Source organism: Acinonyx jubatus, chromosome B3 (genome assembly GCF_027475565.1).
Source record: "Acinonyx jubatus isolate Ajub_Pintada_27869175 chromosome B3, VMU_Ajub_asm_v1.0, whole genome shotgun sequence".
Taxonomy (NCBI): domain Eukaryota; kingdom Metazoa; phylum Chordata; class Mammalia; order Carnivora; family Felidae; genus Acinonyx; species Acinonyx jubatus.
The window spans coordinates 72,483,267-72,496,529 of NC_069386.1; the positions used below are offsets into that span (position 1 = coordinate 72,483,267).

At 53.2% G+C, this 13,263-nt stretch overlaps 1 protein-coding gene and 2 long non-coding RNA genes across 5 annotated transcripts in view; 2 read left to right on the forward strand and 1 right to left on the reverse strand.

The window, feature by feature from the left end:
• Positions 1-651, forward strand: part of LOC128316002 (uncharacterized) — a 9,437-nt gene extending 8,786 nt beyond the window's left edge. The window contains exon 3 of the long non-coding RNA XR_008299292.1: positions 414-651. This is a non-coding gene — a long non-coding RNA (uncharacterized LOC128316002). The remainder of the gene's footprint in view (positions 1-413) is intronic.
• Positions 1-10,778, reverse strand: part of LOC106979458 (myosin-6) — a 25,735-nt gene extending 14,957 nt beyond the window's left edge. The window contains exons 1-17 of the mRNA XM_053224290.1: positions 10,563-10,778; positions 9,002-9,145; positions 8,604-8,760; positions 8,491-8,518; positions 8,116-8,227; positions 7,753-7,845; positions 6,810-6,873; positions 6,489-6,587; positions 5,914-6,017; positions 5,688-5,826; positions 3,684-3,952; positions 3,249-3,419; positions 1,746-2,055; positions 1,005-1,075; positions 643-730; positions 436-553; positions 167-290 (exon numbers count right to left, since the gene is read on the reverse strand). Coding sequence (XP_053080265.1) covers positions 167-290; positions 436-553; positions 643-730; positions 1,005-1,075; positions 1,746-2,055; positions 3,249-3,419; positions 3,684-3,952; positions 5,688-5,826; positions 5,914-6,017; positions 6,489-6,587; positions 6,810-6,873; positions 7,753-7,845; positions 8,116-8,227; positions 8,491-8,518; positions 8,604-8,760; positions 9,002-9,145; positions 10,563-10,763 — 2,292 coding nt within the window. The 5' untranslated portion in view covers positions 10,764-10,778. The remainder of the gene's footprint in view (positions 1-166; positions 291-435; positions 554-642; positions 731-1,004; positions 1,076-1,745; positions 2,056-3,248; positions 3,420-3,683; positions 3,953-5,687; positions 5,827-5,913; positions 6,018-6,488; positions 6,588-6,809; positions 6,874-7,752; positions 7,846-8,115; positions 8,228-8,490; positions 8,519-8,603; positions 8,761-9,001; positions 9,146-10,562) is intronic.
• The window catches only part of LOC113598073 (uncharacterized), an 11,098-nt gene continuing 4,299 nt past the window's right edge, over positions 6,465-13,263 (forward strand). The window contains exons 1-6 of one of the 3 annotated variants that reach the window (XR_003418711.2): positions 6,465-6,615; positions 7,013-7,086; positions 8,205-8,363; positions 8,437-8,552; positions 10,271-10,392; positions 10,583-10,806. This is a non-coding gene — a long non-coding RNA (uncharacterized LOC113598073). The remainder of the gene's footprint in view (positions 6,616-7,012; positions 7,087-8,204; positions 8,364-8,436; positions 8,553-10,270; positions 10,393-10,582; positions 10,807-13,263) is intronic. The other 2 variants (XR_008299290.1, XR_008299291.1) reach the window with 2 other exon arrangements.

Genomic DNA, 13,263 nt, shown 5'->3' on the forward strand with positions numbered 1-13,263 from the left:
ACCTCAGAGTGAAATATGAAAAAGAAGACAGAAAGGAAGCCTGGGTTCCAGCCCTTGGGTTGATTCAGGAAGCCAGGATTCAGAGGCCTGCCTTCTAAACTCCTAGCTGCTCCGCTTAACATGGCTGGGCGTCCTGCAACTCCATGCTGTGGGGCTTTAGACCCACCTTGGTGTGGCCGAACTTGTACTGGTTGTGGTCAATGTCCAGGGAACCCAGCAGCTTCTCTGCCCCTTTCCTGCTGTCAATGAATTGGCCCTCAGGGATGGCCGTTGGGTTCAGGATGCGATACCTGGAGAGGGAGGTGCCCCAAGTCACCCACGTTCTGTGCTGACCTGCTCTGCCCACAGCATTCAGGGCCACCTGTGGACTCCCCTCCCCACCAGGTCTTCCCAGTTTCCCCCTGTTTCCTCAGCTCCAGGGCACCCTGTATGCACCTCTGCCGGAAATCTCCATAGAGGATGCGGTTGGGGAAGCCCTTCCTGCAGATGCGGATGCCCTCCAGCACACCATTACAGCGCAGCTGGTGCATGACCAGGGGGTTGTCCATCACCCCTGCAGCAGGAAAAGAGGAGAAAGGGTCAACCTCAAGGCAAGTGGATACCAAGTACCCTCTCTAGATTAGACCCTTACACATTGCTCACCCGGAGCCTTCCTTTCATTGGGGATGATGCAGCGCACAAAGTGAGGGTGGGTGGTCCTCAGGTTGGTCATAAGCTTATTCAGATTCTCCTGGGGGTGGATGAGAGTGGGGACTCAGAAGCCACAAGAACCATCTTTTTGGTTCCTGAGCCCCTGACAGCCTGTCTCCAGAACTCTCCAAGGGACAGAGAGTTGACATATAATTTATGATGTGAATTCAGGCTTGTGTACAACTCCCATGCCCAAAATGACCACATAACTCTAACTTCTTTCATTCCCAAACTCAGAGCATCAGGTTAGGGTGACAGCCAAAGGACTGGGCCTGCCCACCATGGGCCTCTTGGCATCTCTGTGTCCTTCTTACCCGGTGGAGGGCTGACACTGTCTGAAAGGATGAGCCTTTTTTCTTCCCTCCTTTGCCTTTACTGCTGTCCCCTAATAACAAGAAAAGAGATGAGAAGCCAGAGCCTGAAAGTGGAGGAACCCTTTGGCAGGGGCAGGGTTCTGCCCCTCACTAGCCATGTGACTTCACAAAGTGATTCTCCATGTCTTAGGTTTTCCAGGAGGAGAATGGTAACTGCCTCTAATAGATGTGATGAAGATTAGATAAGTTGGCTTGCTACATGGTATATGCTGAAATAATACCAGTGCTTTTCTCCCACCTTCTAACTCCGCCCTTCATGCTTACATCTTTCCATGGTCTACCTTCCTTCTCATAGTTCATCCTCCTCATTCCAATCCACACCCTCTCTTTTCCTTCTCTGAACGGGACACTCACTTGTTCTACCAGATGTTCAGTGATCCTCCTACAAGCATGACTATGCTGGGCCTGGTGCAGTGATGCATGACACCCTCACTGACCTCCAGTTGCTCACAGTCTTGAGGAGACACACGACATGTACACCAATATCCATAGCACAAAGTGGAAAATGGCACTTTCAGAGATCAGGTACAGATGGATGCCTGTGGTATCTCCTGACCCCCATCCTGTGACTGGAAAGCAGGCTCCCTTCTGCCTCTATGGTCACATGGTTTGAAGCAGTGAGACCCTGGCCCCTCACAACTTAAGAATTGCTCTGGCCCAATACAGGGGCTGCCCTCTTACCAACATCAGCAGAAGCATATGAGGAGAAGAGTGTGGCCATGAGCTTGAGGGAGGACTTCTGGTACAAGCCCACCACTGTCTCATTGAGTGGGTCTTTGTTCTTCTCCAGCCAGCCCAGGATGTTGTAGTCCACGGTGCCAGCATAGTGGATCAGGGAGAAGTGAGCTTCCTGCTTCCCCTTGACATTGCGTGGCTTCTGGAAATTGTTGGACTTGCCCAGGTGGTTGTCATACAGCTTGGCCTTGAAGGTCATGTCAGTGGCCTTGGGGAACATGCACTCCTCCTCCAGGATAGACATGATGCCCATGGGCTGAGAGCAAGGGGAGGAAGCAGAGAGAGCATCATTGCATGCACTCCCAGGATTCCAGAGTCCCACACCCTACCAGAGGAAAGACTACAGCCCAGTATAGCGGGCAGGCTACAGAAACTCTGTGCCTAGCACCTTCTGTCACAGTATAGGAACCTAATATTCTTGGAATCAACCTAAATCCAATTCTATTCTGGCCTACATAACCTCTTTTTGCCCCAGTGGACCTAACAAAGAGCCCTGTGCTCCCAGTTGTCCTGCAAGGTCCCAAGGCCTTGCAGCAAGTCCCTTCGTCTTGTAAGACTCCTTGCCCCAGGGCAAGGAGTATGTATGTGTCAGAGGTGCCAGACTAAGGGACAGGCCAGAACCCTGTCTATGTGATGGGTAACAGTTCTTCAAGGGATTGTTAGAGGGATCCAGGTTCTGTACAACATCCTGCTCTTCAGAAAGGATGGTAATTCTTGACTTTTCTTGGGGCAGGAATTGTAATGAGAATTTGATTAAGCTAAAGATGTCTCCCTGGAAAAAGGCATGTTCATTCTCTCTCTCTCTCTCTCTCTCTCTCTCTCTCTCTCTCTCTCTGTTTCTCTTTCCCATATAATTTCAGGCAATTCTGAGGCTTCTGGAAGAGCAGCACCCTGGATAACCACCCAAAGCTTCTGGTAAGCTCGCATTTTCTGAAGGGCAATGGCTGGCTGGGTGAGGGTAGTTATTCCAAGCTCTGGTCTGTATCAACAAAGTGCAAAGGCACACTGAGAACAAGCCAGCACTGGGAGCCTCACACCTCACATCCTGTCTCTTCTGAGTCTATAGACAAGAGGGGCTGAAACAGGCTTATTCTCTGCTATCAGGAAGAGGAGGGAAAACCAAATGTCTCCAGTTTCAGCCTAGGATCTTTCCATGAATGATGCTTCTCATGGAAGTCAGAGGGACCAAGAGTCCTCTCCTCACTAAATCTCTTTCTTAGGACTCTGGGAGGTGACCACCGTGCAGGACAAGTTCTTAGGTCCTGGGGAGAGAAGAAAAGGGCTCATCCTCTGTATGCCCATGACTTTACAGTGGGTAGAAGCTGGGTCTGAGAGAGGCTTGGGATTCTGGGGACTCCAGTATCCTGGTTGTAGAAGGGACAGTACTGCCACTCTGTCTGGGATGACAGGGGAAGGTGACACACACAGGTGGCAAGATGGAGGCAGCACCTTCTCGATGAGGTCGATGCAGGCCTGCAGGTCCATGCCAAAGTCGATGAACTCCCACTCGATGCCTTCCTTCTTGTACTCCTCCTGCTCCAGCACGAACATGTGGTGGTTGAAGAACTGCTGCAGCTTCTCGTTGGTGAAGTTGATGCACAGCTGCTCAAAGCTGTTGAACTGCGGGGGGCAGGGGTGGAGCGGGTCAGGCAGGCAGGGGTCTGAGAGGACAGTGGGGTCAGCCCAGGCCTGTGCCCCAGCCCAGTTAGGAGTGTGGCCGGACCCCTCCTCTGTCAGGCCAGGGAGAGGGAGCCCCCACTGGAAGACAGGATGATGTGTTTATCACCGCTGAGCCCCACCGCCTTTCCCACTCCTGGCCATGATGGTCACAGGTGCGAATGAGTGAGTTACTGTTCCCCCCACACCCAGGCTCCCCCAACTCACATCGAAGATCTCGAAGCCGGCGATGTCCAGGACCCCTATGAAGTATTGGCGTGGCTGCTTGGTCTCCAGGGTGGCATTGATCCGTGTCACCATCCAGTTGAACATCTTCTCGTACACTGCCTTGGCCAGCGCCCCAATGGAATAGTACACCTGCTGGACGCTCTGCCCCTTGGTGACGTACTCATTGCCCACTTTCACCCGAGGGTGGCACAGCCCCTTGAGCAGGTCAGCTGAGTTCAGCCCCATGAGGTAGGCAGACTTGTCGGCATCTGGTGGGGAAGGAAATAACTAAGCAAGCACTTTCCACAGACCTCCTTTGCCTGCCCCAGAGCTTTTCTGAAGCATTGAGTCTGACCCCTGTCACTAAAGAATTGCAAATCCAGGCCTGGAAGGGCACAAGTCTTGCCAGGGGCACCCAGCCCAGGCCTCTCCATCTGTCCAGAACTTCCCACCACCCAGCAATTCCTCTTGCCTCTGTCTTTGCATCTACTGGGCATCCCTGGGCGAGGCCCTTCACCAGCACAGCTGTGAGCTCATCCTTGCCCTCACTGTCCCTTCATGTCTCCAGGGCAGACACTGTGGTTGACAGAAGAGACATGTGCTGCTCCCTGCCTCCTTTCTTCCCTCCCAGGATCTGGCCCAGGATTGGGCCCATTCTACTCTTAATCCATGTGGGGTTTTTTGGGTTTGTTTTTGTTTTTGTTTTGTTTTGTTTTTAATATGTATGTATGTATGTATGTATTCTTGAGAGGGGGTGTGAGTGAGCGATAGGCAGAGAGAGAGGGAGAGAGAGAGAATCCTGAGAGGGGCAGAGAGAGGGGAAGGAGGAGAGAGAGAATCCCACGAAAGCTCTGCACTGTCAGCATGGAACATGAAGTACCTTGAGCTGGAGCTCACCCCATGCAAGACTCAAACTCACAAACCGTGAGATGATGATCTGAGCCAAAGTCAGATGCCTAACCAACTGAGCCACCCAGGTGCCCCAATCCATGTGTTGACCAACTTGACCAGCTGGGAAATCAAGGTTTCTAACAACGTGTTACATCCCCCCCAACATACAATCTCTGTTTAGAGGAAATTTATTTGATTTAATTTCAAGAATTTTATGGTAGCTTGTAACATGCTGTCATGAAACCCAGGCTTGGCATTTTGATATGGATAGACACAGATAAGTGGTCCTTGAAGATAGGCTAAGAGGAACGTTCTTAGGCATTTGTCTAGCCCTGTACACCTCATATCTCCTTCTCCATGAAATGTTACCATAGTCCTGGAGTGAGCTAGGAGGGACTGTTGTTCCATTTCACTAAGGAGGAAACTGAGGTCCAGTGAAATGTGTGACATGTCGATGTCAAGCTGTATTTTGACCCCTGGCCTTTGCCTCCCAAACAGGACATGGCACAGAGTCCGAACAGGGCTCACCCAAGGATTGGGGACCCTTTGCATACATACCGCATTAATGATCAGGATGCACAGAGCTCAGAGTCCGCTTTCCTGAGCTTGGGTGAGTCTTGGGCCCAGGAGGAAGCATCCCCAACTCATAGTTGGGATTGAAGAGTTGGCAAGATTGTGGGGGACCTCCCTGTCTGCCCACCTCCCCCATGTCCCCGCCCCTCCCTGGCTCTCACCCCATCCATCTACCCTACAAGCCTCAGGTCCCTAGGGAGCAGGCCTGTCTGGGGAGAGTGGGTGGCCTCTGGCTAGGCTCTAACAAGGAGAAAGCCTGTTGGTAGGGGTGGATGGGGTGAGGGTGAGGGCAGAGCCTCCTTCTGGAAAAAAGTGCTGCCCTCTAACCATGTACTTCTCGTACTTCTGGTTTCCTCTAACTTTCTCTATTTTATGGTCCTAATAGTCTTAATAAATTAGGTTGTCAGCTCTTGAAGAATTTTTGAAAGATACCACTTTTGGATGCAGCTTGGGAGACCCTGCTCCCAGTGGACTATCTCCTCATGACAAGTGAACGCCCAGCACCTCAGGCCTTTACAGCACCTGCCTTCCCTGCCCCACCTTCAGTGCCATCTGGCTCGGCCTGCTCCTCCCGCTGCTTCTGCTTGAACTTCATGTTGCCGTAGTGCATGATGGCACCCGTAAGCTTGTAGACGCCGGCTTTCTCCTCAGGAGTGAAGCCCAACACATCAAAGGCACTCTGGGAAAGAGCAAGAGAGGCAAAGAGGGTGGTTGGATTGGGTGGTACAGGAGCCCTCAGGAGCTTTCACTCTGCCTCCTTACTCACATCCGTGGCCACGAGCTCCTCGGAGTCATCGATGGAGGCCACGGACACCTCTCCCTGAGACACGAAGGCGTAGTCGTAGGGGTTGTTGGTGACCAGCAGCATATCTGTCCAGGCAAGGAGCAGGGCAGGGGACAAGGGGATGGAAGAGGATAGAGACAGACAGAGAGGGGTTGGGAGAGGGACACCGTGGGGGTGGGGCAGGGATAATAGAGGAGAGGACCGGGAGCAGGGAGAGAGGAGGAGAGTCAGCAAGGACCATGCAGAGAATCAAAAAGACATGAAAAGGTAGACAGGAGACCCAGGGAGGGAGGACAGTGGGAGAATGATACCTGGGAGTAGGGCAGGCACAAAGAGGAGAAGGAAGAAACCAACCAGGAGGAGGAGAAGAAATATGACAAAGAAAAAGTAGGAAAGGAAGCAAGAGGAGACTCAGGCAGGTCTGAGATGGGGGAGGAAGAGAAAGCCACTGAGCAGACCAAAGGAGGAGGGAGGTGAGCAGGAGCAAGTAAGGAGAAGGAGGGTACCCGCCCTGTAGGGGAGGGCAGTGTGGGCATTGAGGCATCAGGTGGCCTCACCCAGCATCTCTGGCTTCTTGTTGGACAGGATCTGGTAGAAGATGTGGTAGTTTCTTTCAGCCTTCAGCTGGAAGATCACCCGAGACTTCTCCAGGAGATCTGAAGTGCGGAGATGGGGGGAAGGCAGGTAAGAACAGAGAGAGTCAATCCAACAAAATGATGGAGATTAGGGAAGAAAGGCTCTTATAACAAAATGGAGAAAGCAGGGGAAGAGGCAAGGAGATGCAGAGGGAATGTTAAGATAGGGTCGCCCAGCTAGCTGGGAAAGAAGGCAGAGATAGAGGACACAGAGAGGTGGGCAGGGCTCCCTGTCATACTCACAGGTCTCTATGTCTGCAGAAGCCAACTTTCCAGTGGCTCCAAAGTGGATCCTGATGAATTTCCCCTGGGGGCGGATGGGACAAACAGTGAGGGATCTGACCAGAAGGGACAGAATGGAGATCTTGGACTTCAACACAACCCAAAAAGCCCTGAATAGTTCTGGAAATGTTAATGACTTATTTGGTGTCCCAATTTACTATCAGGAAAACAGAGAAAAGGATGCCTATTCCCCTATTACCAAATATCTCTGAGCAGAAACAACAACATGGGAATGAAGGTAAATATTACTACCTTTGTTTCCTTTTTAAAAAATATTTATTTTTGAGAGAGATGGGGGAGGGGCAAAAGAGGGGGAACAGAGGATCCCAAGTGGGTTCTGTGCTCACAGCAGAGAGTCCAATGTGGGGCTCAAAATCATGAACCTTGAGATCATGATCTGAGCCAAAGTCGTACACTCAACTGACTGAGCCACCCAGGTGCCCCACTACCTCTGTTTAGAGGTAGGGAGTTTAGATAAGGGAGCTGGGACTTAAGCATGGAGACTTTCTGGGTAGGTGGAAAACTCGGAAATCAGCTCCAGCACCTATACTCTCTTCCCCCTTCCCATGTGGAAGAGCTTTGTAAACAGTCATTAGGAAAATCTAGAATGTGACAAAAATCAGCTCCATTACTTGGCTATGAAACAGCCATGGTGACTCTGGGTCTTTTTTCTTGAGTTCTCAGAGCTCAGGGAGGCAGACTGAGTGGGGAGGGTTTGGGATGTGTGTGTGTGTGTGTGTGTGTGTGCGCGCGTGCACACACACACACACACACACACACTTGCTGGTAACCAAAAGCCAAACACAGGATGATCAATTGGGTGTAGTGACTGTTAGGAAAACAGTGCCCCCCTTTTCTTGTCAAGGCCAGATGAGGCCAGTTGGCAGTCATCAAGGGCACTCACGAAGCGGGAGGAGTTGTCATTCCGAACTGTCTTGGCGTTGCCAAAGGCCTCCAGGGCGGGGTTGGCCTGGATGATCTGGTCTTCCAGGGTGCCCTGCAAAAGCAGCAAAACCTCGAGGGTTTATCTTCTGTCCACCTCCAGCAGTGGAGAGGGCAGGAGGCTGCTCTGGTCCCGGGAAATAGAGGTGGGCCTGTGGCTCCAAAGGGCCATATTTGGACATCAGAGTGTGTGTCTCCTGCCAGGAAGATCTTGAGCATTGGGCTTAGTGGTGCTGTCCCCACTGTTCCCCAGGGCAAGGCTGGGGGTCCCCTGGGTCAGCCTGCCCACAGGCCCCCTCTGCTGAGCCTGTGGCCCACTCCATACCTTGTTGGCATTGGCATTGTCCTTCTTGCCACGGTCACCTATGGCCGCAATGCTGGCAAAGTACTGGATGACACGTTTTGTGTTCACAGTCTTCCCTGCACCGGATTCTCCACTGGAGGCAACAGGGACCCATCAGAACCCAAGATCCCCTCTGTGCTCCATCCAGAGTTCAGCATTGCACCCTCCTCCCTCAGAATCCCGGTCATCTAACCTCCTCCACTGGGGTCTTGCAGAGTTTGCATATCATTGTAGGTCACTCCGGCACCCCTCTGGAAACCCAGCTCCCCACACTCCTGACAGTCACACCCTCTGTACCCCCAGGAATCAGCCTGGATCCTCCCCAAGTCCCTGTGTGGGTAGATGGCATTTGCTCACGTGATGAGGATGGACTGGTTCTCCCTATCTGGAAGAGGAAAGAAGAGAGGCAACAGAGTCAGGTCCATGGGGTACTGGGCTGAGGGGGCACAGGTCAGGGCTGCTAGACTCACCTGTCAGCATGTACTGGTAGGCATTGTCAGAGATGGAGAAGATGTGGGGTGGTGCCTCACTCCTCTTCTTGCCCCGGTAGGCAGCCACCACCTCTGCATTGTACACAGGCAGCCACTTGTAGGGATTGACGGTGACACAGAAGAGGCCAGAGTAGGTCTGGAATAGGAGAGAGGGCAGACATGAGGGGCTAAAGTGGTAAGCCTGGGGCAGATGGTGACAGGCAGGGGAGTCTCTTGCTTATCCCAGCTGGCTCCTCTCTTCCTGCAGCTACCAGGGGTAGGAAGGGGGCAAAGGGGAGCTTGGCCCCATGGGCGAGTTCTGACCCCTATCCTTGAGAGAGTTGCCCTGGCCTCCTTTGGCCTCTATCCAAGGCTGGCATCCTGTCATGTATACTCACGTAGATCATCCAGGCTGCATAGCGCTCCTTGAGATTGAAGAGTACAGCGGGCTCGTGCAGGAAGGTCAGCATGGCCATGTCCTCGATCTTGTCAAACTTGGGTGGGTTCTGCTGCAATACCTGGTCCTCCTTCACGGTCACCGTCTGGGGAAGGTGCATGGACAGGGATGACCACACTCCTACCAGAACCCTTGCTATTGTGTACTCGCCAGCCTCACCCACTTACCTCCTCCCAGGACACGGCACAACCTGGCCTCGATCTCCCAGCTCTTCTCTGACCAGTGCCCATAGCTCCCCCACAACTCTTTCCCCACATAACTTACTGCTCACTCTCCCTCCCATCCTAGGTACTGTCCTAGAGTCCCTGTGTCTTGCCAGGACCCCAGAGCTTGTGCCCTTGAGCAGCACTTTTCCATCCCTGCTTCAACCGTCTAGGGGCAAACTTGGCGGGGCTGGCAGCTCTCCTGTCTGTGCACACACCTTACCTGACTCCTGGGGGCAGTGCTTGAGGGTGTCAGTTGCTTAGGGTCAACCTTGCCCTGCTGGAAAACATCTCACCCACCTTTCCTACACCTCCTTGCTCTGCATTGGTCACTATCAGTGTGGTTTGATTGGCACCAGTTTGCATGCCCTAATGTCATTAGATCCCACAGGTAGGCATTCTAGCATTGTTTTCTTTCTTTTTCTTTTTTTTTTTTTACAGTGGAGGAAGCTGTGAATAGAATAATTAAATGGTTTACTGGCAGGGTGGATAGCCAGTGGCAAGGCTGGGATCAGAGTCAAAGCTCCCAGCAGGCTGTGGGCTGTCATAGCACACCTTGTTGGGACACAACATTCAGTCACCATGTCTCAAGGCAAATGGTTCTGAGCTGCTGCTAGTGACCAGTGGCGATTCTCATGGCTGGCCTGAGGAAGCAGGGACTATGGACATCTGAGTGCTAGTCCCCAGCTCTGGGACTGAGCGTTCAGCTCAAGAGTTCCTGCTTTTTTGATGAACCACGGGAATCTACTCCCAAAACCAAGAGCACACCGTACACACTGTATGTTAGCCAATTTGACAATAAATTATATCGATCTATCAATAAACATTAAAAAATAAAGAGTTCCCACTTTTTGTGTTCCTCTGGGCCTAAGACTTTGCTCTTGGTTTGGGTGAGGTTGTGGTTTGGGGGAGTTGGTCCGTGGAGGAAACTGAGGCACAGAGGGGAGGGATACACATTCAAGAGGGAGCTTTACTTGATGCTGTGTCTGTGTCTTCTTTATCTACAGGACCCCTCTGAGGCCAAAACCAGTGGAGGTCCCCCCATCCCCGCCCCAGCATCCTCTCTGGCAAAGGATTTGCATCCCTGGGATGGTGCCCTGTTACATCTGCTCAGGTCCATCTGAGAAAGGTCAGAGTTCTCACTCAAATGTTGGGCTCCTCTGGGGGTGGCGTGTCCTACACCCTTGCTGGCTTTGGGTCTCCTACAGAGCCCCTCAGCTCCCATTGCAAGTGGCCCCACTCTTTATACACCCCCCACCAAACCTTCTCTCCCTTTCCCTGGTGCTCTGCCCCACACACCTTGCCATTTTCTGTCTCAGCAGTGACCTTGCCCCCTTCCCGGGACAGGATCTTGGCCTTCACAAACTCCTCCTTGTCGTCGGGCACAAAGCACTCAGTGCGGATATCGAAGGGCCGGGTCTGGGCCTCCAGACGCTCCTTCTCTGATTTGCGGAGGTACTGGGCTGCTGCCCCAAAATCAGCCATCTGGGCATCAGTCATTTTGGTGCTCCTTTGTGCCTGAGACCAGAAGACCCAAGCCTCAGTGAGTGGCACTGCCCTCCACACCCTCACTCCCTGCCACACTTCCTTATCACCTGGGTCCTATTGCTCTCCCCCACCGCTGAGAGGATCCTCGCCTGGGTCCCTTGCCCTGTGACATGATGCTGGAGGAGAATCTCTAAGGAGTTTGCTAAGGGGAGGTGCTGAGCTGCTTGGAGAAAGGACGGGGGCCCTGGTCCAGCAACCTGGCTCCCAAGAGATAATTGGGAGGCTCTCACCTAGTTATCTCTTCACTGAGAATCCTGAAGACTCTGAACCATGTGTGGAGCCACAGAGGCACAGCCAGGCAGAGGGAAGACCAGACAAAGAGAGTGAAAAATAATGGAGGCAGGTCAACAGGAGGAAGTGAGCCAGGAGGCTCGACCCAAAGAGCCAAAGAGCAGGACAGACCGAAGTGGGGAGTTAGGGAGATAGAAGAGGCAGCGAGGCAGGAAAGAAAGGACACAGTGTTAGTGAAAGTGCCAGGGGTGGAGGATGAATCAGACTTGGAAACAAAGAGAGATAAGGAGATGAGAACGCACAGACAGGAAGAAAAGACAAAGGGGACAGACAAAGAAGGACCATAGTGACAAGTATTGACAAAGAGGAAGGACAAAATAAAAGCCATCCAAGGAGGGATCAGGATGAAGACAGAGCATGGAGAATATGGAAAGTAGATAACAGAAGCAGGGAAAGAAATGCAGGTCAGAGGGGAAAAGAGGTTTTGGGCTTTTCCCTTGGAACCTCCCCTCAGTCCGTGGGAACTCCCAGGGGTTGGAGTGAGGCAGTTCTAGCAGAACCCTTGGGCCTCTGACCAACCTGCTCCCCACTCCCTGAGGAGGCAGAGTCCCTCAAGGCTGGGGGGATATCTGAGGGTTGACCACGAAGGCCCCCAAAGAGCCTCTTACCTGGTTCAGAGGAGTAGGTCTGTCTGTCCTCGGGAGCCATCTCCTTTATATCCCACTGCCCCCACCCCTTGCCTAAATTTGGAGTCCTTCCGGAGGAACCCTCCCTCCCACCTCTCTCGCCTTCCAGCTCCTCCTCTCTTGATCCCTTGGCTCTGGAGGTGACAGGAGGACAGCAGGGCCTCTAGATTTGCCCATGAAAGGTCTGTCGCCCTAGCCCCTCTGGCTCCAGGGCCTTTTTTTAGTCCTTGGGCACATTCCTTCCCTCCAAAGAACTGATGGGCAGATAGCAGGAAGACAGGACTTTCTCACACAACCGCCCCTGCCCGCCAGGCCCTTACCTTGGTTATTTTTAACCTGAAGAGTGAGTTGAGCACACTGGGCAAGAGTCACCTTCTCCTGCAGGCCAGATGCTTGTCCCCTGCCCCCCAGACATGGGCTCCCCTCCCTCCTACCCATTTCCACCCTGGCCTGTCCTCACACAGCCCCGGGCTAGGAGCATCTCCCCACCCTCTCTGACCTACAGTCCCACAGTGCCAGGGGCTGGGAGCTGGAGCCATGATGCCCAAGAAAAGGAATCTGCTGCCCAGCTCCACGACTCAGTTTCCTTTTATCAGGAAACAAACGTCTGTGCTGCTCTTTCTCTGCACAAATGCAGTACCTGGTTTCCTTCTGTTCCTCAAGTCTCCAGGCAGGTGTCCTCCTGGAGACTTGAGGCTGTACTGCTTTGGGGATACATCTGAAGCTGTCCAGCCCCTCCCCTGAGGCTTCTGATATGGTGGCCACCAGCTATCCTCTCAAAGAAGAAGGAATTTTCCCACGCCACCATAGCAGATTTGCACTCAGATCTACAGTCCAGTACCCTCACACATTCACTTGACCACCACACACCCATGTGCATTCTAAGCCACACACATGCAGATTTTTCACATTTTACATGCTTATGATCGCAGGTTTTCCTACTTGCTCTTGTGCACACCAACACACACATTTGCACACCCACATCCACACCCAGAAGTTTTACCCTCCACTGCCACCCTCTGGTCCTGGTGTGGGGCAGGGAGGGGGTGGGGAGAGACAGGAGGCATTAATCCCAGCGCCTGAGGGAGGAGGGGTGGGGGTGGGGGGCTGCTCCCTTCCGCCTTTCTGGGCTGCCAGAGGGTGCAGGTGCTGCTGAGGCTGGCTGGGGCGCCTGGCAGGCCCAGGGATTTACACCAGCTGGGCCCCAGGCTCTACATTCCAGGGGGTGGGGGTGGCAGTGGTGGGAGGCCGGGGGGGGGGGGGGGGGGGAGGGGCTCTGTAGTCTGTCCTCCTCCCCAGGGAGAATTCTGGTGTCGCCTCCCAACTGTCCCGGGGCTCATACTCACAATACCCTTCTTTGTGGGCATCCCAAATCCCAGGCCCTCAAGGGCCCCCACCCTGTCCTCCAGTGATGCCCCCTCTCAGAGGCAGTAGGTGTCAGGTCTTCAGCAGGCCGTGCCTGTTATGATTAAGTGGACATTGTGTTCAGGAAACAAAGCCAGACTCCCCTGCTCTGGCTTTCCCCCACACCCTCA